The 27,206-nt window shown below is 41.6% G+C and overlaps 1 protein-coding gene across 1 annotated transcript; it reads left to right on the forward strand.

The window, feature by feature from the left end:
• Positions 1 to 15,067: 15,067 nt before the first annotated feature.
• On the forward strand, positions 15,068 to 19,150 carry LOC106483632 (trefoil factor 2-like). Its single transcript, XM_067289900.1, has 5 exons — positions 15,068 to 15,156; positions 15,189 to 15,277; positions 16,673 to 16,819; positions 18,244 to 18,393; positions 19,143 to 19,150. Exons 1-5 carry the CDS (start codon positions 15,068 to 15,070, stop codon positions 19,148 to 19,150), a joined length of 483 nt encoding a protein of 160 aa, XP_067146001.1.
• The last annotated feature ends 8,056 nt before the right edge of the window (positions 19,151 to 27,206 follow it).

Below are 27,206 nucleotides of genomic sequence, written 5' to 3' on the forward strand. Positions count from 1 at the left end.
GCATCTTGGCTGGGAATAGCTCATCAGGGTTCCTGCTTTGTACCATTGCTAGGTGTTCCCAAAGGCCAACCATAGGGGTCATTTCTTTTGAACATAGAAAATCTCTTGGACTAATGTAACACCCTAGAATTCTCTGCATTTTTCATTTAAGTAGCAATCATTTTGTCACTATATACCATTATAATGGCCAAGTTTAGTTACAACACAGGCGAAAACACTGAAAATTTCTGAACAGTATCTTGGCTCCCTTAACTGGACAGCTGGCAGGAAATAATCTGATCAAAGTTTGTATAAAGCTACACTTAGTAATAGTAAATAAAACATTTGCTGAATAATAGTTATTCTGAATATATTCCAACCACAATCATCATGGGCTATAGATGGTAATAAACAATTTGAGTTAAATTACCAGCAGAACTTTTTCTTCTGATGAAAGTAATTTCACTAAAGAAAAGTGCTATAAAAGGATAAAGGGACTGCGTCAGGAATTTACTTCCCATCCAAACTGGAATTTGTAGAGAATGAGGGAAAATGCCCAAACCAGCAGAGCCAGAAACCTATAGGTTAGAGCACATGGCAGAGGCTCCTGGCTCCTAAGGCCATGCTCTGACTCATTGAGTTCCCCTCTCAATTTCTCCTCTTACAGCTGGCCCTTCTTAATGCAAACAATTAAATATACATTACGTGAAACTGGTTGACGCTACTGCCTAATGAGGAGGGCATTTGGCAGGAAGGTAAGGGCACCTGGTGTGCTGTTCAGAAATCAGGGCCTTTCTCACAGGGGCCTCATGTTTCCCACATTTCAGAAGGTCTCCTTTGTTATCATGGAGATTAATAAACAGTTTTGGACCTTTACCAAGCAAAGTGGTTGCCCAGCCAGCCCCAGACTAAAACACAGGAAGAGCATTTGGGGAACAAAGTAACAGTGGGCTCTAGCAACCAGAAACTCATCAGTCAGTTTTTAAGTTACTAAATCTTAAGCGGTTTTAGGAATGGGAGCTGGACAAAGTGACCCTGCTTTTAGCCAAGCAGGTCTCCAGGGACCTGAGAAGGGTGTTTGCAGCGGGACAGATCTGGTGTGAGGGCTGGGCTGCTTTCCATTATTGGCATAGAGTGAAAGTGCCTGTAACAGCTGAGTGAGGTCCTGTTCCTACTTTGAGAAAACTGGTTTGACTTTGGAGAAAGTGAAGTTTTTGATCTCTGGCTGGTGAAATGACAAATACATGGAATAAACCTGAAGTCTGTCAGGTTTGCATCAGGATTTAAGATGATCAATGGCAAAGCCTCCCCTTCACATGCATGTGGCTTCACAGATGTTGCTACTGAAAAAGACCATCAAGAAACCCTACTTACACAGGCCATTGAATCTTATCAGCACTCATTATCTAGCTCAGACACAGCTAATGTGCCCTAGCCTATGAGCAAGGTATCAAATTCTTGATGTGGCTGAGGGCTGTAAGACAGATCCTGGGGAGCTACAGGGAGAAAGAGCCGGGAAAAGCCTGGGCCATGTGCACAGCAGATCCTGGCAGGGCATCTGGTGCTCTGTTTCAGTATTTGTCTTTGCCTTCCATGCTGGGTCCACGATATGGCCGAGCAGGGATGCCGGTGGGATGGTTGGTGCCATCCTGGGTGCTGGAGGTTTTCAGAGAAAGGGTGGCCAGCTCCTCTGCAATGCAGATCGCCCATGTGGGCTGGAGGGGCCACTATGGATGGGCGCAGAACGTTTCTCATCTGGGGAAAGCTCTTTTGGTTTGTCGCTGGCTGACAATCCCAGAGAAACATATTGGTAGACACGTTAGTCCGTTTTGCAGCAGCATCCATGTCAGACTGCAAAAGCCTGTAGGGCAGGAGTGGTGGAAAGCTGAGACCCTTTCACACAGAGATGAGCCACATCTTCTTGAGAAACACCTCATAGAACATCTCTGGTTCTTCCATCAAAACCTCTCCTGGAGTGGTGTTTGTCAGTGCTGACACAAGCATACCCCCAGGCCTCTCTCTTCCTTGGTCTTCCTGCACGCTAGCGTCCAGCTGTTTGAAACTAAGCCCAGCTTATGGCATATTTCCTTTCTCTCTCCCTCATTATCTGTAGTCCTTTCATCATTAGTTCCCACAGGACTATCAATAGCATATTTGTCTGGCACAGACAATTTCACTGCTGTAAATTCTTCACAGCTCATTGAATAGAGACTTCTTAATGAGGTTTTAGAATTTTTCCATTAGCAGAGAGGCACTGAGAATTCAGGTCTCACTTCTGAAAAGCAGAATATGATAGGGATGGAAGTTGCTTGATTTACTGAAATATTAACATTTTTATCCCTGCTTTTATGAGCATGAATCAACAGCTGTTTTAATACTGTGGCCAGAAATGCAGTCAATGATTTATTTGATTGTGCTACAAATGAGAGATTTAATCCAGTGATCAAATGTGAGAGCCCTCCTGGGCTACTGTATTATCTGTATGACATATACAGGAAATGTGAACAGTATCTTTTATCATCAAAATTTGATTACTTTCCTATTTGCACTAAAAAAGGCCTTGTGTTCTCGCTATTAAAGGGGGGTTTTGGCTTTAGCTCTTGCTTTGCCTTGCAGAACTGAAATATGGTTTTATTTTAAAGGGGAAGAGATTGAGATGGTGCTATGTTCTTACTAAGTGTGAAAGAGCAAAGCTCCATTTACTTCAGTGTAGTTGCAGCATAGCTTCACAGAGGCTGATGACTGCAGCTTCAACATTTAAGAATAGTATAGAGAGGGATTGTGTGTATCTATATGTATTGACTCCCACAGTCCCCTTTTTCTCTGCCACAGTAAAATTGGCAGTACCGGGCCTGGATTGAAAGCTATCGCATGCAATCCTTGGTGTATATGACTGCTTTCAGGGAAGATATGCACACCACACAGTGTGACCTGACTTTGTTTCCCTAGACTTGTTTTGTAGAACATGCAGAAAAAGCAGTTCTTCTGGAACATGACATGGGACATGTAGGTTAGACCCTCCACTGACTTGCCCTTGGAGGGGCCATTTGTCCATTTCTCCAAGGACACTGACAGGATGACTCTGATTCTAGTGATCTTACTTGGGCAGCCAAGGCAGGTAATGTAAGTACCCTCCTTGAGTTTCTATGGTGCTAATATCCAAATGTATTCCCCACCTTTTAACCACAGACAAATAAGGAGGATTACAGTCAACATACTTCCAAAATGCTACTCTGACCTCAGTGATAATTGCTATCATTTCTCTGAGTTAGGAAATGACTGGAGTGTGGAAGAAACTCGAGGATTTTCCTCAATAATGAATGTACAGGTCTAGAGAAGAATGAGGTGGCTCTAATTGTAAAGCAGCAATTGTAGACGGATGGATATGGTATCTCACTCAATTAAGAAATCTCTTTCCAGCTTTATAATGCATAGTCCAACTCTAAATAGGCTTTTCCATTAATCTGACTCAGTGCTTACTTTCAAAAGAATCCAGGGGCTACACTTGCCAGCACAGAAGTCAACATGAGTCTTGTCATTGAATTCAACAGCAGAAGGACCAAGCTAACATAGGTCATTTTGAAATTAAATATGAAATATACTGACTCAATAGTCAACTGCCTTCTATCAGGGTGTTGAAGCCCAATATTAGGAGAAGTGACAGTAACAAAAGCCCCTTCCTCTCCATTGCAGTTTGTTGTCTTTAGCCTTTGGATGTACATAAACATACAGAATAATAATTATTTGCACCAGAAGTGCTCATTTCAGACCCTTGTTTGCACTCATGTCCTAGGACTGTGGTGGCCAGCCACTTTGACCTGTTAATCTATCTTCCCAAGCTGAAGGGCCACACAACACAGACCACACACTGCAGAAAACTAGAGACTTCGTCACACCTGGGAGAAGAAAACAGCCCACAACAGGGTTCACCCCGCTACTGCTGGATGAACCTGGGCGTGCGACAGGGTCTCAGGGTGCCTCAAGGATATCACCCTCAGCATCTGCCTTGGGCTGGTCCCACCTGCACTCCTCCCAGCCAGAGTTTCCAACTTCCAGCTCAGCCTTGGGCCAAGACTTACTCCTTGAGTAAGAAGAGCTGTACATGAGCTATTCAGAAGAGCCACAGGCTGGCCACTCCTGTACAAGATGTTCATCCAGATCCCATCAAGACCAAGAGACTGTTTTGCACTGATTTCAGTGGTCTCTGGATGGAGTTGTATCATTTTTCTCCCATTAACTTAAAGTACACTTGTGATCAGCATCTGGAACCTATAGCACCTCCTGAACCATACTTTTCACAGTGCTACACTTGTCTTTTGACTCCCTCTCTATATAGAACGATAATCATTCTCAAGCAAGTTAATGCTATAAAAATGTCCTGCTATGTATAAATTGCATTATGATACGTTTCTTGTTTTGCCTGGGTGAACAGGACAAAAACCTTGTTATAGAGGGGACACAAATTGAATGGGAAATGCTTTACTTCCCTGCTAAACTTTTTAAAGATTTTGATGTTTTTTCTTAATTGGCATCAGAATAAAGAACTGACCTTCCCAACACTTGCAGAAAGCTCGCACTGTACAGTGTGGGAAAAGGGACTTGAACATGCCTCTCCCTCAGTTCTAATGGCCATCTTGATATATCTGATTGTGTTGAGCCGAATCAAGGTCCTGCTGCTTATAGACTTGGCCCAGACACCAGCCTCAACCGTGACAACAAGAGGGCAAGCATTTACTTCTAATATGCTTCCAGTCTCTGGGTACTGTGACTCAGGGAATTCATGAACCAACAATGACATTTTTGTTTTTAAAAGACTTAATGGATTTTCCCTTTCAGGAATTGTTGCAAATTGCTTTTTGCTAGGCTGGGCTCTCTTGCTCTCCGTTCCATCCCAAAATGCCTTCTGAATCGAGAAGAACTTTCACGGTGATATTTTGCCAAAACAATCTATCGCGTGCTAAGTTTTCATTTTAATCAAATGATCTTGACAAAACATTATATGACGAATTCGCAACCAACTCTAATGAGCAATGTTTTAACCCTGCTAAGTACATTCAATCTAGTTCTTGCACTTCAGTTATACTCCAGTGTATTTTGTCAGCTGTTGTCAGGTTACACCAGGAAAGCAGGATCCAGAAAGGGCAGCCTCAGGTCCCATTTCATGTGCCTTGGTGTTCTTCACCTCTGCTGGAGACCACCAACGTGCTTATCTAAGACCTGATCTAAAAATCTTCATGGTTTCTACAATGCTCTCACCTCTGGTAACATATAAAAAAACACTAAAGGAAAATGTTCTTATTAAGATTCTTTAGTTTTGAGCGAAGGAAAATCCTGTGTGTGGTTTAATTTATTTTCCCTTTCTTGTTCTTGCCAAAACTACAGTTCACTTCATATACTCGCTCTCTTTAAAAATCTTAAAGGGAGATTTTTTTAAAGGCATTTTATAGCAGCATTTTTTTTCTTTTTGAAAGTAAAATACATTACATCTCCTTATTTCCATCATTAATTTGTTAACTCCTTTGAAGAATTTAACTGAATAGAGAATGGGTTTTCCCTTGAAGTAGTTCTTCTGTTTTTCCCCATATTCTCACACTAACACAAGAGTTTAATTAATTGGTACAGAAGAAACACCTTCTGGCTGGTAATTCCTCCATTCACAGTTACTAATGGAAATAGCAATAATTGAAAAGTATTGAAAACAGCAATTGTGTTGACTCAACTCTGTCATCATAGTAGGTAATTTTTGTTAGCAGCTCAGCTTTGGTTCCAGCCAGTCCAGGTCACTTTCAGACTTCTATTTTTTTTTTTCATTTTGCACAGAATCTTCTGCAGCGTACCTCCTGTTCAGCCCTCTCCAATCCTCACTGTTATTTGGATACAAAGCAGTTTAGAAAGTATCTTCTTGCTACCATCTTTTGAAATGGCTGAGGCAAAACTTCTCTGAAATGACCCTTTCCTCCCACATGATGTCTTAGGCTCACTTATTATTTCCTAGGTTTCCTGCTTCTCCTATCTCAAGAATTTCTCATTTGTATTTCTCTCTTTAGCTATTTGTGCCAGAAATAACCTTATGGCCCTTTGCCTGTATTGCCCCCTTTTCAAGGGTTTTGATCACCTACTGTTCCCATCGTAGCAAATGAGAACTACAGATTCACAGTCCTTTAAAGAAGCAGACATTTTTTTTCTCATCTGTCCTGAATAACATTCAGTCCTTGAAAGATAAGTTGAAAATCAGAGTTCACAATCTGGTCTAAGAAGCTGCAAGAAAATTAAAAGGGGAACATTTACCTTTAGCTTACAGAATTAATGGCTATTAACCCCAAGTGTTCCTATTTATGCTACCACCTGCTATGGTATTAGCAAATGATGATACAATATAAGTAATAGTTATTACCTGCTCTACACAATTGCCTTCAGAATATTGGTGGTCCAGACATTAAGAGGACCTCAGATGGGTATGACCTGGCCCCGTGTGCCTGTAGAGAAGGAAGCTTCTGGGGTTGCAAAATGACTTTTCCCTCTCTGAAGAGTCAGGAGCTGAGAGGTCTCCACAGGCTAGAGCTTGCAAGTCTACGAAACGCTTAGTCCTAAGGGGCAATCAATTTGTGTTCAGGGATTCACATCTTTCACAAAGCACATCTGGAAAGTGCTTGCCTGGAAGGATAACTTCTTCCTAAGCAGCTGGCTCATCTGCATGCATGCCCCATCCTCTCCCCCCTGGCACAGGCTAGAGGTGTGGGCTTGCTCGTATCCCTCATTTGCTGCACTGTGGGTGACTAATTTCCCTGCAACTGGAAGGATCCATCCCTCCTGCTAATTAACATTGATGGGAAATGATCCAGAAAAGCCACCACCACTTTTCATGAGCAGTTCTAGGTTTGCGTCTTTCTTCTGGCAAACACAATTGATCTGCGAGGGTGGGGTTGCTTTGGTTTTTGGTGAGTTTCAGCAGCATCTGTGAAACTCTGTGTATGGCAATATTTTCTGTTCTGAAAACTGGGAATTTTTTTTTTTACTAGATTCAGAATTAAAAACAAACTGTCTCTAGATTTTGGGCTGAAAACTTTCACCAGATGATTAACCTCCTCAATCTGAATGGAGAGTTTGAAAAGGTGTTCCTAAAAAAATGACAAAAAAATCAAAAGGTATAATGATTAAAACATAGAACTGGCCACACTAAGCCAGACTAAAGTCCAGTTCCCAGGCTCAGGGATGGCCAGTTACAGATGCTTACAGGAAAATTTTAAGAAACATTATTGAGCAATCCTCCTTGCACATCTTCCCAGAACCAACAGTCAGAGCTTTAGGGTCTTCCAAAGACAGAGTTTATATCTGGACAATTGTAAATAGCAACTGCCAATGGCCTCCTCCTCTAGGAATTCTTCTCATTTGTTTCATTCATACCTCTGGCCTTCTACTTTTGGAGCAATGAATTCTAAACTACTCATACACTGTATTCTTCTCATTTATAACCACTGCCTCAGCATTGTATTGAATGCCCTCCTGTTACTGTATTATGAGAAATAGTGAGTGACATTACCTAAAGTCCAGCCAGCCAGTATCTTGTCCTCAGGAATAGAAGGAGTAGATGCCAAGGAAAGAGTTTAAGGCCAATCAGGCAATGATACTTTGCTAGAATAAGCTTCTAACCTTCAGTGTTTTTCAGCTTAGAGATTTCCTGAGACAGACTTACAGTTCGGGCATTTAATAGCCTCAGCTGATTTTTTTTCTATGAATTCATCAATTGGTTTTCAAATCCATGTAAAGTTTTAGCACTCACAATGCTGTGCAGCAGGGAGTTCCACAGCTAAACTCCATCTTACCTACATACTCTATGAAGAACCGTCGTCTTTCACTTATTTTAAATCTGCAACTCAGGAGTTTGACTTTGAGATATTTGAGGTACTATAACTTTTATATTAGATGAGACAATGAATTATTCTTACATTCCTCTTTTGATTTTTACAGACCTCTGCCATGCTTCCTCACTGCCTGGAGAGACCTGGTGTACTTGGTCTTTCTCCGTGTGGATGTTGTTCTGTGCCTCCGATCTGCCCTTCCACTCTTCATTGAGATCTTTTACAGCTCTAGGCTGGAAACTTAGAATATAGTATTAAAAAAGTGAGCATACAATGGCATAATTGTGTTCTCTGTGTTATTCTCTATCCCTTCCCTGATAGTTTTTAACCTCCCATTTGCTTTTCTGGTGGTTGCTAAGCACCGAGCTGCTGTTTTCATAAAACTGTCTATTGTAGTCCATATGCTAATATGATACTTACACACTCTGTCAGGCCTGAGAGATAATAAGCAGCTCAGAGCCCATCATTCTGTCTGTAGAGGTAGGATTGCTCTTTTTCCTTGTGTACATTGCTTTATATTTACATATCGCCCACCATTTTATTCTGCAGTCATTCAATTTTGTAAAATCCTTCTCCATAGTTGGCTTATATCTTTACCACCATGAAAAATTTGTCTTGTCAACAAATCTAGTCCTTGCACCTCTTTCTCCCAATGGTTTATGAGTTTGTTTCACTGCAAAGGTCCCAGCATAGCAGCAGGAGACTCCTTATGGCCTCTCCCCACAGTGAAAATTGACCATTGGCTCCCATCCTCTACTTATTACCCAGTTATTTATCCAGGAGAAAACTTCTCCTTTTATCCTGTGACAACTTAGTTTCAACAATCCTTATAATTTTCAGAACTTTTTTCATAGTTCATAGCTACCATGAGCCAGAGAGCTCTTCTTGTTACTCTTCCAATTATACTTTCCCCTTTTTAACTTGGGGCAACCAGGACTTTACAAAGTGATCCAGGCACGGGTGCAGCATCAATTTCAATATTATTAAAATGATGTTTGCAGTTTTGTCCTCAATTCCTTTGCTTCTAAAACTCAATTTGCCATTTTGACACTTTGAATATTCAGTTGGCATATCTACAGTTATGCTAAACTCTCTCTCTGAATAACAATAGTTAATTTAGAGACCATCTTTTTGTTTGTATAATCAATCAATCAGGATTATTTTTCCTCCATGCACATTACTTTGCACATACCCACCCTGCATTTCACCTGCCATTTATTACCTAATCACTCAGTCTTTTAAGATGTTTCTGCAGCTTTTCAGTTACTTGCACTTTTGAAAAATACAAAAAATAATTATTATGAGTCATCATCAAATTCATCACCTCATTATTCACCAACATTTATCGATCCTTTATGAATATATTAAACAGCAAAAATCCTCTTCTCTCCCTCTTGATAGCTGACCTTTGTCTCCTATCATAAAAAAGTTATTTATTTACTTCTCTATTATTTTATTGCCCTGCAGTCAGTCTGTTTTTCTATTTTCCTTATTTGGCTGTGGGTCCTTTTTGAAGAAAGTCTTTTTGCTTCTAGCAACTTCTTTTACTCAGCTACTTAACTGTTCTGGTTCTCTGTGTATGCCTGAGGACATCCTTTTTCTATTTTTTTATTTGATGGTAAATATTTACTCTGAGCCTCTTGTATTGTGTCTTTAAATAGCATCCTGCTGTTTGAAAGCAGTTCATTCATTTTACTTTTCCTTTAAGTTCCTTTTAATAACCTTACCTGGTTTGTATATTTCCCCTTTTAGAAGGTAATAGTTTGAGATTTGGACTTTTTTGCTCTTGGGGCCCTGGTAAACTGGAATGCATCATGACCACTATCATAAAGAGGCTCTTCAGTGGCCATGTCTTGAACCAGATCTTGTGTATTTCTCAGGGCCAGTTTGAGAGCTGCTTCTCCTCTTCTGGCGTGTCTGACAAGTCGCTCCACACTGCACTGATTTATGAGGTCTGGAAAAGAAACTAACAAGTGCACTTGTCCCTGACTGGCTATTCACAGCCAATGTGTTTCAAGTGTTTGGGTAATTTTTTCATTTTTTCTACAGGCTCTGCCTCATCTCAGGAGCAACAAGCATTTGCTGGTGTTGCTTCGGTATTCACAAAAAAAGAAAAAAAAAGTCAATGCTGGCAATGGAGGCTCCATGTCCTGTCTAGAGAATCCAGAAGCATTAGGAAAATAATATACTCAGATTTGTATTTCTAAATCGGCATTGAACTTTGCAGTTGAAACTGAATCTTTCTGCAATGTATTGGATGTTTAAATTCAGACTTTCAGATCTGCCTCATCTCCGGCTTATATATTTGATTAACTTCAGATAATTATTTTTTTCCATTTTACCTCATTTGTGGATATTGACCACAGAGAGGTGACAAAAGTCCTCTTCCACCAATGCCTCTGTTGTTTATAAATGATATATTCTTTCACAAAAGTCCCCTGAATAAGCCTGTACACACCAAGCCAAAGTTGGTTTTGGCATCTGCGTTAGTATATCTTACGTAGGTATATTTATCTAAGCGATAGAACAGCTTTTGAACGGATCTGAATTTTTACTTTGAACTGTTCATTCCCAGAGTTAAAATGCAGGGTTTTTCTCTGTTTATTTTTTGACTCCATTATGTTGTTTGGTAGCTAGGTAGACAACAACCTGAACTGAGGGCTTTTATGCACTAGTTCATCTAGCTAAAATATGTGCAAGGCTAATGGCCCTCCCTCATTTACACTGGAAAGGCCAAGGTTTTCTTGCTACTCCAGAGGCATAGATCAAAAATCTTAGAGAACAGACCTGGCAGAGACCATATAGTATTTCTGCCTCTACTACTTTCAAGTTCTTTTTTTCTTTGCTGTTCGAGGCTTGCAGTTCTTCCTCCAAACCCACCCAGTTCAGATTTTGGTCCCCTCGACAATGCACTTAGCAGCTTGAGGGACACAAAAAGTGCTCTGGGACACTCCTTGCTGCAGTAACATCATCTGTACTTACGTGTACATAGGGTCACAGAGTTCCCCTCTATTTCCTATTTCTCCTGACCCAGCACTTCCCTATGGTTTCCTTTATCACAAATATCTACCCCTACTCCCATGTCTGACTTTTCTATGCAACAAATAAAGGTTTCTCTGTAGTGTGGCTTGCAGAAGTAAGCTAGATAGCAGCTGTGCAATTAGAGACTTACAAAATCTGTGGCTGGACTGTAGGGGCTTTCTTAGATGTATAAATAAGTGTTTAAGTTTTTCCAAAATCTCACCTGTCCCAGATTTCAGTCTGTGTTTAACAGTATGCACAGTTTCAGGCTTTATGGACTTTATAGTTAGGTTTGGCTGTATTTTTCCAGAAGTGGTGTTTTTAAGCTTCACTCTGAAACATGGCTTGGCCGATTGCTTCCAACACGGTGCCACTCTGAAAGATGAACAAGCCAGGCCCAGCCCGAGCCTGGTGAGGTGGCCCACGTGTGCGCTGCAGCACCTAGTGCTTTGGGTGGACACTTCTGTGCTGTGGCACAACAGCAACTTCCTTCTCGCTTTGTGGAAAACAAAATTCTTGGGCCTGTTTTGCAACAAACCTATTTCTACAAATAACAAACTCCTCTCACACCCACTCAAAGTGCTGTCTTTTTAGCTTCAAAAACATGTATTTGCTACTTGAGCTAGAGAATAACCCCTGCTAGAGAACTGAATGCAAATCCGAGACCATGATGCCCGTTACTGAAGCAGCAGCAGTTTCTGGTGCCAGGCACTGACCCCACCTGTTCATCACACAGCTGACCTGAACGGGCGAGCTGTGACTTGAACACCTCTTCCTGATAGTTTTGCTTCTGTCCAAATGCACACCCCTACACAATCCAAACGTCCCTGCTAGTCTCTTGAAATCCCCATCTCCAGGTGTGTTTGGCACAGAAATAAATAGGCACTGGCTCTAAACTTTCACAAGACAGGAAGAAACACCAGGAATTGACTACAATGTCACTTAAAGTTATAAGTTATTCAGCCTCCAGGTCACTCTAACTTACACTGGGCATCAGGGCAGACTGGAACAGTTTCTGCTATTGCCCAGGATCCCTGCTGCACACAGAAACCTGCAGCTCCGAATCCAGCCCCCTGCTTTACTTCTGCTCTTCTTGCATCAAGAAGGAATGAAAAAATCCACCTCCAACCCCCCCCCCCCCCCCCAAAATTGATGGAGAGGTTCTTTGTTCCTTTCTCTCTATTTTTTTTTCTCTTTTATGATGATTTATTTTAGGGAACACCAAAAACTTGAGATGTGTTTTGTGGGATCACATACAACAGTGTTAGCCAAATAACAAATTTTTCAGGTTGGCACTAATACTGGTAGTTACTACAAATAGAAATACCCTTAAGGACAAAGAACTAATTTGTGCTGTTGGTTGCTGGGTCTTTGTTTTTAAATGAAGTGGGGAAAAAAATACACCCTTTAAAAGTTCTGAAATATCAGAATAAAATGTTGCAGCCTTAATAAACAGCAGCCAACCATTGTGATTTCTCGTGTCCCAACGCTACTGCTGGGAAGGAAAAATAGGCAGGAGGCAACAGCTTGCCTCAGTCATGAGCAGCACAGTTCAATTAAAAGCCCCATGAGACCGAAGGAGGCTGGAGAGGAAGGACAAGGAGGTTAGGAGGTTAAGGAGAGGAGGAAGAAGTCCTTCAAGCCCCTTTTGCCCCTGACACAGTTCCCCGCTCAGTGCCTGCAGTGGTTGGTCAGCTCTTCGGGGCCTAGCAGAGCCTGGGTGCTCAATGTTGAGTTACCAAATGGTCTAGATGGATGCTGGCCCAAGAGAAGGAAAAACTTTGGCAGTGTAACCCAAGATAATTTTCAAGGCTTTACTATATAAATATATTAAAGATTTTAAAGTAATCTGCTGACAAAAAGCAAGAAGCCTATTTCTTTCAGGGTGTTTGTTTAAGATGGCAATCATATACTCTTTCCGCAGTGAAAACTCAGTGGTAGATTTGTCTTTGTGCATACAGTGGGATCAGGCCCAATAGGTGACAGCTGGCAGATAAGGATTTAATTAAGTATTCAGTAAGAGGCAGGAGTGACAAACTTTATCAGCAGTTTTACCTGACTCACACTATGGGCTGATAATCTACTGAGAACTCTTGCAGTGCTCTGAAAGCAACAAAGTTCCCCATTTAGGATAAACATTTTTGTTTTGTACAGAGGCAAGGTTTCAGCCATTCACACCTTCTGCGTGATGTGGTGTTGGTCCAAACAAAATCATTGGAAAAATTGCTAATGGCTTCACTGGACTTAGCACCACAGTTAATCTTTGGAACCACTGTCAACGTTGCATGTAAGGAAAAGACTGGATTTTTGAAGTTTAGATCCAATGTTTTCTCCCAATGATGGAACTAAAAATTACGATATGAATCACTGAGTGTTTGAGCACAGCCCCCTTCTACTTGCAGATTGATGTTTTGTGAACTGAAGAATACACAAAATATCTGTTTTACAAATCATGCCTCTCAATACGAAATGCCACTAATGTATTAAACAGAGATGGACGGTATGAAAATGAGCTCTATTATTTTTGCCCTTGTAGACCCAGCACCCTCCTACAGGGTTCGAAATACTTTTCAACAGATAAATTACCCTCAAAACACAACTGTAGGAGTTAAATGTTTCTGCTTTGAACTCTATCAACAAAAGAGGCACAAAACAAATTCATATATAATAACCAAAGTTCTGTCAAAGATCAAAAAACATATTGAATCCTCTTCCTACTGATGAACAGGAAGAACTCTCTGGTGGTTGAGAAGGCAGAGCTATTAATATTGGCAGTATGTATATTGTATCTAGGTTCGCGCAACTGGGACTAGTAAAGAAAAAACAATTAAATCAGGCAACAAGGTTTTCAATGACGAAAAGTTATTCTTTAAGAAAGCAAGGTTTCCACGGGGTAAACACAACATTTCTTAGCAAAGCAACTGATTCCTTGAAGTTTCTCTGGAAATGTCACCCCAGTGTCTCATGAGTCTAGCCATAGGGCCCCCTTCGCCCTGGAGCCTGGTGTCCCTTGCTGGGATTTACCAGACCCAGCTTTCCCTGACTGACAGTGCCTGTTCTCCAAGGCAGTGTTGCTGCTAGGAGGAACTGGTTTTCCTTTGGTCTGGTTTTTCTTTTTTTTCTTTCTTTGGTCTTTGCCTTAAGTTTTGTTCTCTTTTGGTTGGAGAACTGTGGTTGTTCTATCATGCAACCTACCAGAGTTAGGAACCAAATTTCCCAAGGAAAACAGTGCCTTCTGTTCTAGTAAGTGGGAAATCTAGCAGGACTAATTGTGTTCAAATATTAGAAAGTTAAGAAATGTTACAAAACATGGTGGAAAAAGGTCCAAAAGGGAGATTAAAACTTGAATGAACAATCCAATCCACAAGGTCCTGTGTCCTGATATAGCCCAAAGGCTGCATTGAAGGTCATCTGTTAAATCATGAAGGAAACAACGAGGAAATTATTAGGCCAAAACTAGTGCTTCAGAAGTTAGTTTTCAGCAAATTATGGGCCCTTGGTGTTGGACAAGTTGTGAAGGAATAATCTGTTGTAGCGACAGGGCAGAGGAAATGGAAAGCAGACTACCATGACTTTCTCAAGAAAAACCCTGCAGGGCATGATGGGGTTTGCTCCAGAGAATCTGACCTTCCTTTTTGCTTTGGACATATCATTCAAAATATCAGCTGGGATGTTTGAATCCGACCCCTGGTCTAGCAAAGATCTTGGTTTCCTAACACAGCACATGCTATGGTCTTCCAAAACTTGGAGGTGTCAGACTGAAGCTTCAGCTTCTGTTGCCTTACCATTTTCAGCGTAACACGAACCGGACTTAAGGCCAAGGTAAATCTGAAGCAGAAAGAATATACTTAGAAGGGATATATATATATGTATAAAAAATACATGTATGTTATATATTTATATATATACACACACGTATATGTATATGTATATATGTGTGTGTGTGTGTGTGTGTGTGTGTATATATAAACTATAATTTTTATATATATATGTATTTTCAGTAGTGGCAACCATTTAAAGATGCTCAGAGATTTGAAATGCTCTAATGTCAATAAAGTCAGCTGAGGCTGTCAGAGGTGCACAGTAATGTAATTGATCTCAAGAGCCTGGAAATTTATCTCAGGGATCAGAGATATCAGAATATACATAGTAACATTTCCTAATTAAAGAAAAAAAAACAACCTCCAAGTGAAGCCTTGTGTGGAACAATGTTATCAGATCTTAGTGTGCAAACACAAGGAGGGTATAAAATGAGCTGCTCTGAGGAAAAGCGGCACCTCACCTCGATTTGCCTTCCCACTCAAAGTAGTTCGAGGCCTGAGGGCTCCTGACAGCAATGGATCTGAAATGGATCTGTGTGCTCTCTGTCATCCTCGTTGTAGCCCTCAGCACCTTGGCAGAAGCTGCGTCGCCACCAAGTAAGTACACTTGCTTGCTGTTGCATTGAGGGGTATGTATGTGGGCCTGATGCTACTGATTGTACTTGCAGCAAGACCGTGTCTCCAGTTTATGTATCAAGTAGTGAATATCTTGCTCTGGTACTAATCCAGAAGCTGGAGTCTATTTTTTAATTTTTGCAGAGAAATCTGTGGCAAAAAAAATACATGTATATATAGTATTGACATCAGAAACAAACTCCAGGAGCACTCTTATGTTAGCAGAACAACCAGGAGTCTGCTATAAAGGTAGAGGGACAGAAATGCCTAAAATGATGTACTCAGTTTACTAGACAAACCTTTCCTCCAGAAGGACTGCAGGAACTAGCTTTGTCTCAATAGTCCTTTGACATTTAGTTTATGCTACTTTGTCATGTGAATACAAGTTCAAAGAAATCTATTGGCCTCCTCAATAAAAGGCAGTCATTTAGATAGTCCAAAAAGTGGGAAGTAAGTAATTCAGTAACAGAACCCTAATGGCATCTCCGGAATTTCTTGGTTGGGGAGGACTATGAGGTAGACTTAAAATGTTAAAAGCACAGCTGTAACTATTTGTACATAATCCTGTATTTCTATGGTCACCTGAAGACAGTGCAGAGATTTTGCATCTTTCCACCTATTCTAATATCCTTAACTCTTTCTTTCTTCAAGTGAGATATTTGGTGGGGGGAGTAAGGAAGATAGAGCCAGACTATTCTCAGTGGTGCTCAGTGACAAGATGAGAGGCAATGGGCACAAACTGAAATACAGGTAATTCCACCTGAACATAAGAAAATAACTTGTTTATTGTGAGGGTGGCTGAACACTGGAACAGGTTGCCCAGAGAGGCTTTGTAGTCTCCATCCTTGGAGATATTCAAAACCTGGCTGTACATGGTCCTGGGCAGCCCGCTCTAGCTGACCTGCTGGAGCAGGGGGCTTGGAGCTGATGATCTCAAGAGGTGCCTTTCTACCCCAAATATTCTGTAAATCTGTGAGATGGGCAAAACAACAAACATTTATTACTGTATCATTTGAAGTTATATTTTTTTACCATTTAATCTGGTCTAATTGAACTCCCTGGCCCTCACTGTGCTGGGCTGGGCTGGCCGCAGGTGAGACCACAGATTCTTAATGAGTAAAGTACAGACCTTACTGAAATCAGTGGGAGTTTCACTCCAGCCATAACAGGTCCCGCATTTCACCTGCTACCTTTTTACCAGTAGTGGATTTGAAACCACTCAGGTTCTGATGTCAGCAAGCCACAGAAAATGTATACTTGCAAGACTGCCACAGTCTAGGGAAAGTTCATTGTTCCCAACAGACAGCTGATAAATGGACTTCCACTAACAAGAGTACAAACAGACACCTAATAATTTACTTTTTTTGTCCTCAACAGCAAAATGCCAGTGTAATGTGACCCCCAGTCAGAGGAAGAACTGTGGACACCCAGGAATCACAGCAGAAGAGTGCAGGAGAGCTGGATGCTGTTTCAATTCTTCAATCCCTGGCTTTCCCTGGTGCTTCACTCCGAAAGCAAGGAAAGGTAATATATCTGGCAGAAACACTGATCTGTCTAGTGCTTGATTATGCAGAAATGTGTACAAGTGGGGAATAGCTCTAAATTTACTGAAAGGCCAACCAAGTGGGCATAGACCTCTATTAGAACACTGCTGGTAGTATTGTGCAGAGTCAGACCTTGCTTACCCATCAGTCTTGCATCCCATTCTCCTTGCAGCAACCATTTCCTTTCCCTTCGGGCTTCCAGTTGTCAAATAACCCAAGCTGATCATTTAAAAATGTGTCACTGCCAGCTGTTGTCTTGTTCATCAGTGGAGCAAGGGATCCTCAGCACTTACTTAAATAGGTTTTCTAAGTGGCTAATGAGGACTTTAGCACTGCATAGAAAAGAAATCAGAAAGTCCTCAGTAGATTAGTCCATCTGCAGTTGTTTAATGCCTCTTTAAAAGACCCCTGGCATTCCGTAACTTCTAGGTTTTTCTTCTTTTCTCCAGGCTCTTTCGATACTTGCTACTTCCTTCCTTTTCTGCCCACTTCCCAGTATAATTCCCTCTGGTTGTTATCTCTCTCTCCTGTTTTGTTGTCAGCCATCATCCAGTGAAATCTCCAAACTACCCCAGGGCAGATCCTTTTCTCCACTGGATTTCCAGTAAATCCCTACTGGAAAATTTAAACTCCTACCTCCATTTTTTCCTTCATTTTCTTGAACAGGGTTACAGTGATATCCCCCTAAACAAGTTACCTCCTTTCTCTAATCGAAGTCTGCATGCATAGATGGCTGGTCCTTCCTCCCACTCTCCACAGCCAACTCTTTTGCATTAGCCAGTCTGTGCTCAAGTTAGCTCCTTGCATCAAGCCACCTCTGGGCAACACCCTGGTCCAAAGCCAGCATCCATGGTGCTGTTATGGGAGACATATGGCTTTTCACCCTACCACTAGATCTATAGAAGGGTAAAGCCGGGTCTCTGCCCACCAGGCAGGATTTTGCCCCCTCTAAGCCCTAGAGCACAACAGACTGGCCCTTCTGGGGTGAGTGCTCTGAATTTTTGGGGGTTTTGCTGGCACAAATGCAGCTGGCTGTACCCCTGAAGACACTGAGGGACCAAGACCCTGTGCCCTGCAAGGCAGCTGGCTGCATCTCAGGCAGCTCCAGTTGGTATAACCCCTCTTTCACCAGGGATTTGTAACCACCACCACCATCCACACAACTGCCTGTGCTCGGTGCAGCAGGGAGCCTGGGCCTCTACCCATCGTGCTACTAAGGAGTTTTAATGAGTGGGTTACAGATAACCACAGGTTCTGCCCTGCCTTTTAACCTGGGCTGTCGGCTCTGCTCATTTATAGCTCCAGCTCCTTGGCTCCCCAGAGTAAGAAGAACAATATTGTGCCAGGTGAAAGAAACATAAAGTAATATGGCCTCCTTCCTTCCTTTGTTTTTGTTTTACACAGTCAGGAAAGTATGTCCTTCTGATGTTAAGGCCAGAAAAGACTGCGGCTTCCCCGGCATCACAGCTCAAGAGTGCGAAAGGCGGGGCTGCTGCTTCATGTCACATCCCGCTGGTGTCCCCTGGTGCTTCTACCGCAACGCAGTGCAAGAAGGTAAGGACCTGCATGAAACATTTTCCTGTTCTTCCCCAGGGACACGTGACAGCTACTAGCAGAACTTTATGCCATGTCTGCTCTTGGCTTGCTCTGCAAGTCAAATGTTGGGAGCCATCGCATTAAAGGCAATGAGCAGGATGGGATCTCCCTTCCTTAGTGGTGTGAGTTCAGAGCTTCATTGCCCAGGTTGTTAGTGAGAAAAAGGTGGCTTAATCCTAAAAAGACCAGCTTCTTGCATAAAGGACAGGTGTAAATGACCAGTCACTTGTAGGTTATGTGGCTGTGCAGGTAGTTTGGGCTCACATGTGAGTTCAAGTCCTCAAAAAACATGACAGTAGAGATGTAGCTATCAAACTATCTACTTTATGCCAAGAGATAAAGTGCTTTGCTTCAGAAACATGGCATGAACCTAATAAAAATTTCTGATACCTCCCCCCTTCCATTTTTTTATTAGGAGACACCTTTCAGCATATCTAACATGAATAATAAGTAGCCCCAGTTGATTCCAGCCAACCTCATAGCATATTTTGTGCCTGTAACAATTCACCATAATTTGGTTTTACTAATTGGAATCATAGTTAGTAAGCACATTGAAGGATGGGTGGGAAAGCAATTGCTAAAACTTGTCTGATGCATGCACACACTCTTTTCAATGTGCTACATCTAGACAAGTACTTTTTAACACCTCTTGTAATCTGAGGAAAAAAATATATCCCTTAACCTGTTTCTCCTCTTTTCCTCCACAGTTTGTTAAACTAGAAACTTCCATCAAGAACTTCTCTATCTTTGGACCTACTCAAACAGGAAATATCAGCCAGGCATCCCAACTCAAACTTCATACTCTGTAATAGTTATGATTTCTAGGTCTTTTTTTTTTTTTTCCCTCGGATTGACTCCTTTCTAATGAAAGTTAATCACAGCTTTTATTCTTTCAGTAGTCTAGTACTGTGCAATTTTTCAAAGAAATAAAAGAACTAATACAATTCATAAGTTTTCTGTTATTCTTTATTTTACTATTTAGCCATATATTTCTCTTTCCCAGGAAATTAGCATCCCACAGATGAGAAAGTAGTCAGTAACACTTCTGAAAGAAAACATGGCGCTTTTACTGTTTGTGTTAGTGTTACATCACACTTGCTTGGTTTATATAAAAGATCACTTGTATTTGTTAGATGATACATGGCTTTACATGGACCACTGGCCCTTCCAAATACTAAAAAAACCCAATATTTCCTTTCATATAGCTACAGTTGCTTTTCTTTTCCCCTCAAGACATAGGAAAGGGTAACTTTTTTAGCTGGCCATGAAGTTGGCCTGATTCAGGGACCTCCTGCTCTTTGTACTGCCTGGTCCCTCCATCACTGTATCTCTGATGCTGCCCATCCCTCATTCCCTGTACCAGCTGGGCACAGAACTGCTTAGGACAATTTGGTCCCTAAACCACTTGGCACGTGGGCCTCTGGCTGCTGACCCACAGCTGATGCAACATGCAGCTAAATCACCTGCATGTTTGCTGTTAACCAGCTTCACCACTGGCAGGTCCAGCAGTTCATGTGCAGGAAGAGTCTGATTCAGCCTCTGAAACACTAAAAGCAAGTCAAGAAACAGGCCCCAGTGGCCCAAGTCACCACCTAAAATAAACCCTGTTGTGTCTCGCCAGACACAAGAGAAGCCTCTGAGTCTCCAGTCAAGTGTGAATGCTTTCTCCTGAGTGTCTTCAATGCTCAGCAGCTCAAATGCTTTCCTGGTTCATTTGAGTGATACTACCATTAAAAGCCTCTATGAGTATCTTTGAGAATAAAATCAATAACATAAGAAAGTCCTAACAGCAAGCCATGTCCATTGACTTAGCAGAAAAGAACAGTTGTGCAGAGTTGTGCAAGAAGAAAAGAGAAAACTTAAGACATCTGTCTGCTTAGCGATTTCTTCAAGCACTCTTTTATGATGATTGTTATCCAAGTGGGCAAAATTCATAAAACATGATTATCTCATACTTAAAATAGACTCAGGAATATAATTTGAATATAGTTGGATATTAGCTGACCAGTCTTCTGAAGGTCTTTTTTAAGGAAGGTTTAGGGGGGTCTAACCCAATTGAATTTGGAAGGCCTAGTTAAAGCATAATCATGATAACACTGCATTGCAAAATTTGGTGTAACAACGAAGTGTATTCACCAGGTAACGGGCCCTATGTAAGAGTCATGTTGAGAGAAAGAATGAAAATGCAGAAATGTTAAGGATGTAGTCCCAGCCACACTGAAAAGGGTCACCCTAAGTAGTGCTATAGCAAATCATCAGCATGGACTGAAATTAGGATTCCAGAGTCAGAGCACTTTGAGGGCAGAGCTCTTAGAGAGCCACACATATGCACCGAAAGGCTTTTCCTTCTGCAGACAGATGCGCTAATGTGTGCAACACCACATTTAAAGGGGATGTGAGGGTATTTTGGAAGAACAGGCTCGGATGGATAACAGCTTACTATGCTTGTCTCACCCTCCCAGATTGTTCTGCAGGGGTGGTGCCAGTAAAGCAGGCACAGGTTAGTGGTCCTGCTGCCTGTCCCCTGCCAAAACATGCTGGAGTAGTATTTGGCTTTACAAGAATAATTATCAGAAGCATGTTAGTAAGGGTGGTGGAGGGTACTGTGGTGTAACTCAGGTAACACCCCCTCAATTTAGCAGTATGTTCTCTGCTGCAAAACCTAATCTGGAAACTCAGCTCAGCAAAGCACAGCATGCTAAACTCCAGGGAACTGCTTCAACTTCTATCAAAACAGTCTGCATGCTGAAGGCCACCAGTGAAGCCACACTGATGGCAGGCTAGCCCCAAAAGGACCAAGTGCTGTGCTCTTTCCAACCACTTGCTGCTGCTGAACATGGCAAGGCCCCAGGAGCGCCTTCCCTGCAAAAACCATTAACTTGTGTGTGCTGAGCCTCAGACAGTCCAACAGCCTGTTATGCCAAGGCAGGGGCTCATATAGCTGCTCTGGACATTCGAGGTTAAAAATAAGAGTTAGTAGCACTACAGCATAGAGAAATCGTGACCTAGGGATCAGTCGTCATAAAGCAGCCCTAACAGACAATGGCAGTTTTGGAAATTTATGTTAAATTGCCAGTGGAGACTGTTATTCACAGCTGCCAAAATACACTTGAAAAACTGTCTAGAATCCTTAAAAATGACATTTTTGGTGAGGAAAAAAAGCTGGTAAAAACAGAATAAAAGCCACAGTTGTTGAGGCATTGAAGGTGGTAGGCAAAGCTGTAGCAGAGCACCTGGAAGAGGAGGGCCCAGGAGCTTCAGCCACAGGGCTGCAGAAAGAGGGATGTGACCCTCCTTATTTTCACACCCACTCTGTGGGCTACCCACACCTGAGCTAGTCACCCTGGCCTCCATTTACAGTCCTCAGAGACAAAAAGACACCTCTGGGCTGGAAATCACCTGACTATTTTAGACATCTCCAATAGGGTGAATTGAACTGCCCAGAAAGGCCTCCTTCTCTCTCGGCTTGGAGGGGGAAGCCATGTAGGCAGCTCACATGTGTGTGTCTGCAGCAATGCCAGCAGTGGAGAAGGCCAGATTTATCTGTTCTCATTCCCTGGGTTTTTTGGTCAATGCCTTGAGATGCTGTACAGAGCCTCTCACTGAAAAGCTCGGGGTACACGAGACAGATATATGGGGAACACGAGACAAATGTATGGGGAACACAAGACAGATATATGGGGAACACAACTGCTCTGGCATAGATTTTTTCACTTTATGCCAGCTTTTCTAGCCAAAGACAAACCACTGCACTAGAACAGAAAGGTTCTGGTTGCTGGCAATTGATTTTATTTTAGAGCTTACAGTTTGGCCAACAGATAACAGCAGTTTGATCGTTTATTTTGCATCAATAGATTAACAAGCTTTGCCATCTAACAATAGAAATAGCTTCAAATTATGGGATGGCATAAAGTCTTTTTCTGCCTTTTCTGTCCTTTTTTGTTGTTGTTGCTGTTTTTTTGTGGAGGGCTGTCCGACACTGGGAAGAGAAATTAAAATGGAAACTTTAAAATTGTTTTTAATGTTTCAGGCTGGTTGCTTTACCTAATTTTAATCCCTATAATGGAAAGAAGTCCCAGTGTGCCCATGATGCCCTGAGACCAAATGGATGGCCACATGGGTCATTTCAAAGGCTCATCTAGCCTTGTGTCTTCCAGTGACCGAAAGGTTGTCTAGGGAAAGGTGCAGGATAAACACACAATGAGACTTCTCTGGTAATGAAACACAGGACTCTTGTCACAAATGTGAATTTTAACAAGCAAATATGAGATGCACAAATGAAGACTTATCTTTTGTATCCACAACAGCTGTCTGTAACTCTCAAAAACAAGTACTGTAGATGTAAACTTGGCTAGCTGCATATTTCAGTTCACCTTAGGTATCTGTGTAGTTTATACACTGTGAAGCTGTCAGTCTTAATCCCATAAACAAATATACATTATACTGAAATTATTTATGTGCCTATGCGCTGAGGAGTTTGGAATCATGTTTTTCAAAAAAGATGCTATACAACTAGAAAATATTTCTTATATTTGGAAACATGTAGTTTATTTGGTCTTTATTGTGCAGTAATCATTGAACTCACAACTCTGCTTGCAAACCCACATCTCTGTACAGCTAATGTGGAATAAATAAACAAAGTTCTGAATAGTTTTATGGGGAAAAAATAGGTCACCTTCATGATTTTCGTCAGCAAAAGTGCTACAGTAATAGGAATCAATTCTCTGTGACACAAAGCATTTGTACTGATGAGGCTATTATGCAACTAGTAAATGGTATTTAAAATCACGAATGCCTGGTAGTCCTAAACTGTCTATAATCATAACAGCTTTCTGCAATCAATGCTTCAGTTTCTAATATAGCTAAATAGAAAATGTTTGACGTTGTAGATGACTCCTTGTGTGGTTCTTCAGTGAGCAAGGAAATTCTGTTGTTTATTAAAGCAATCATAGCCAAGGAAAAGGTCTCAGAAGTCATGCATTTTGATGCAATGCAGGAAACCTATATTTGGTCGACAGGCAGAATTAACAGGGGAAAAAACTAGGACAGCGAAGGAGTGGAATGCAGATGGGTGCTAGCAACGAAGAAGAACAAACCTGTAGCAATCTGACAAAGGATATAACTGAAAAAACCTCTGAAAATGTATCTTTTAATGTGCCCACTCACCGCAGATCAGATTCCCTAATGTCTCCAGAAAGGGGATGCTTTCTATTACAGCTAATATCACACACCTCCTCTGGCAAAGCACCCATTCAAAAGGAAGATTTCATGCAAGGTGCTAAACCAAAGTGAAAAAAGACTACAGAAACTGAAATGTTCCCGTGTTGAGAGAGCAGTCAAATCACACAGTCCTACCACAAATCTCAAGTGAGCTACTAGTTTTCCTAAAGCTTCAGCTCTGAGGTTTTGTGACTAGTGAAGAAACTTGGCCCACATTTTCAAGTACATTTCAAGAATCCAGGTTGCAGAGGAAAGCCTGGAAACCTTACCATAATGCCATCGAACAGCTCAGAAGGCAGAACACAAGAACTTCATCTGATTCCCTGTGTTAAAACCAGGTAGAATGACGATATCGAGGCCCAGATTCAGTTTCCAGGAAATGGCCCTTGCTGCCAGGTTGAGTCCAGAAAGGGGGGATTAGCTTTCTTAGGTGCAGGTTGCAAAACCTTCCTTACAAGTGAAGTTCAGATGAGAGTTTCCCAACCAGCTCTCTGCCAGAAAGAAATGTTCTCTTTGGGCAGAGCAGTTTATTATGCTACAGACTTTTTTTTTCCACCTTCTGAATCTTCTTCTAAAGCATTTGAGAATGGCCAGTGTCAATATGCAAGGTGGTCCCTGTCGCCATATGCTCCACCAGGTACAGAGTTGGAAGACAAGGCTGTGAACTTGTCCTCAGTATTAAAAGACAGTTGCTGAATAGATAGACTTTGATTGAAAAAATGTTTGCTGCAATGCCACAATACAAGCAAGTGCTATAACTAACTGGGTTTTCTATACACCAGCGCTGACAGATGCTATATAAGAGGATGCTGTTTTAGTTCAAGCGTTTGCTGTCATTTGGTGCTATTCCTCCTGCTAAAGAACGGTAAAATTTCTGTGTGCCTCTCAGAGGTGAGTAGGATAAAAAAAGAAAGTGCTTTTCTTCTGAAGACCAGTGTATCTCTTCTGGTAGTTATCTACCAACTTCCTGTGCTTTGTGAAAACTTTTTGATATACTCATTGTGGTACCCAGAAATTCCCCTTCAAGAAGATACTGGATGAAGATGGGCTCCTTCAAGGGTCCATCTGTCTCTGAACTGGGTCTCACGGGCGTCTTTCAACGTGCACATCTGTCTCTGAGAATAACAAAAGGTTGATATTTGTTGTTTTACAAAACAGAAGTTCTGAAGAACTTTATACTGAAATATCATACTAATTGAAATAAAACTCTGGAATTCTTGAATCAAAACATTTCATCTGACCCAAACACCTCACTGCTGAACTGACTCAAATGCTTTTATTGTGAGTCAGTCCTGTTGTACTGACACTAATAGCCAATATCAAGCTGAATTTTCTCATTGTGTTGCCTTATTTCCTGAGAATTGCAGACCAGTGGTCTGATCTGGTTTTGTTCCTGCTGACTGGAAGGTGAGTGGGTGAGGAGAGGCAGAAAGTCCAAACCAGAATTTCCACATATGAATGTACTCACAACAGAAAATACAGACCTGTTTAGAACCAACCACCAACAAAATAGTTCAGATCAGTTCAAAAAAAAAAAAAAAAAGAGATAGACAGAGAATATGTAGTGCAAATACAAAATATTCCTGTGAATTTTCCCTCTTTCATATTACAGAAACTCTGGGAAATTCCCTGGGTTTGAAGGCCATCAAAGTTAGCTGGGTCTGACTACACAAGGAGTAGACAGATGGTGGTTTGGAAACAGATATCATCAGTTCAATGATTTTGGTCTGCTGTGTTCCCAGGCAGCTTCACTGGAGGTAAATCTGGGAAGTAAATCCTGACCAGGTTCTCCAAAGGGCACATGCTCCTTCCTGTCCTGAAGTAGGATATCCCCTGCTTGTCACCCTTTTCCAGACTTGGCATTACACCCCATGCAAGAGAAGGTTCACCATGACTTAGCATACAGGTCTTAAAAAACAGAAGCAGCAAAATCAAAAGCTTTCCCATATTCTTTCTTCTGCAACTACTTTGGGGGCTACTTTCTGATTCTCCCACAGAAATAAGACAAAAAAGCACCTGTAAGACTCCCAATAAAGCTGTGAAATCTATGTAACCTTTGACTCTAAGGATGCAGGTGGGGTGAGCAAGGAGGTCCCAGAGACAGGTGGAACTTTATTCAACCAAGGCACCCGCCCAGCAGAGTACATGAGTTGGCAGCTGAAAGTTGGTGGGACAAGAGAATGACCATGTCAGAGAAGGAAGGGGGGGAAATAGTGAGACTCCGATTTGGCATCACAGAGTCTGACAATGTTTCAGCTTCATGTGTTGATAGTATTTTCCATCTGTGGAAGAAATCAAGTATTTGACTTCTTTCTCAGCATTCTCCAGGGGAATGGGATGGGGCGAACAGGCACAAAACTGCAATGTCAGGTATCCAGGAATGCCACTGCGCAAAGTTAACAGTGCATAAAGTTTTCACGGAACTTTTTCTTGAATAAATCTTCAAGGCAAAGAAAAATATACAGGAAACCAGGCTATGAAATAAAGGGGAAAAAAAGAACTAAATAGATGCAATTAGAGCTAATTTGAGTAATCCAGCCCTTGACAGCTTTTCTTCTATAAATAGAGCTTGCAACATACACTTCCCAGCCAAGCCCATTATTATGGCTCTCCTAAGAAAGGACTTCAGTATTGGCAACTGACAGCAGAACAGCTGCTTGTTGCTCACCTGGTCCCTGCACAGGTCCTTTTATCCTTCCGTGTTAAGCGCGGCAAACATTCTATCCCAGCAGCTTCCCTGCGTTCCAATGCCTTCCAACCTGCATTACAAGGCAGGTTTTAAATTGATAAATATTAGAAAATACAACAGACGGCACTTCTGTTTTCAAATGCTCTTTATTTTATGAATCTGTTTAAAGTACATAGCAGATGCTAATCACATGTGAGGTATATTAATTTTTGCACAGTTGCAGGTGAGAAGTTTATGGTTGGCTTAGTTCATGGCATTTACCATAACATAATACACTTAAAAAAGCAATTTATATTGCCACTCAGATTGCAAATGAGTCCTCTTCCTCCTCTTCCCTTCCTGGTCTATGAAGAGTTGGCATGGGAAGGCATCTATTGTTTGGGACCATAATTCCCCCAACCCAATATTTTTTGCAGGTCTATAAAACTAGCAAAAGAAAATGAATTAGAATATTGTCTTGCCCTTAGTTTTAAAAATGCAATCCTATTGTTTCCACTGGGTAATTTTTCCTCTAATCATTGCTCATTTTATCCAAGACTGGACACTTAGCTAACTTGTAAAACCTATGGTCATTACCCTCGGACCATGGTGAGAGATCAAGCAATTTTGTTGTTGTGGTGGGCAGGAAGGGTGGAGTAAGGACAGCAATATTGACTAGGCTATCCTTAGTGACCTTAAATCCTTACTGACCTTAAATCTGACACACAGACAGACATCTTGGTAGCCTGAAAAGCAACACTGCCAAACAAAGAAAGTGTATGACAAAGTAAGGGACACCCAAATCCAAACCCTTCTTCTGACACTGCTGTTTGTGGGGACTTACACAGATGGAGTTTCCCCACCAGTGCAATGGGAAGCAGCA

The sequence above is a fragment of the Apteryx mantelli genome, chromosome 1 (assembly GCF_036417845.1).
Source record: "Apteryx mantelli isolate bAptMan1 chromosome 1, bAptMan1.hap1, whole genome shotgun sequence".
Taxonomy (NCBI): Eukaryota; Metazoa; Chordata; class Aves; order Apterygiformes; family Apterygidae; genus Apteryx; species Apteryx mantelli.

Bases quoted from the DNA above. Each gene is read 5' to 3' on its own strand.
- LOC106483632 (XM_067289900.1), top strand. From the start codon at position 15,068: ATGTTATCAGATCTTAGTGTGCAAACACAAGGAGGGTATAAAATGAGC. The intron at 15,157-15,188 runs CACTCAAAGTAG...CTGAGGGCTCCT, and splicing joins CTCACCTCGATTTGCCTTCC to GACAGCAATGGATCTGAAAT. The intron at 16,820-18,243 runs GTAATATATCTG...TGTTTTACACAG, and splicing joins CACTCCGAAAGCAAGGAAAG to TCAGGAAAGTATGTCCTTCT.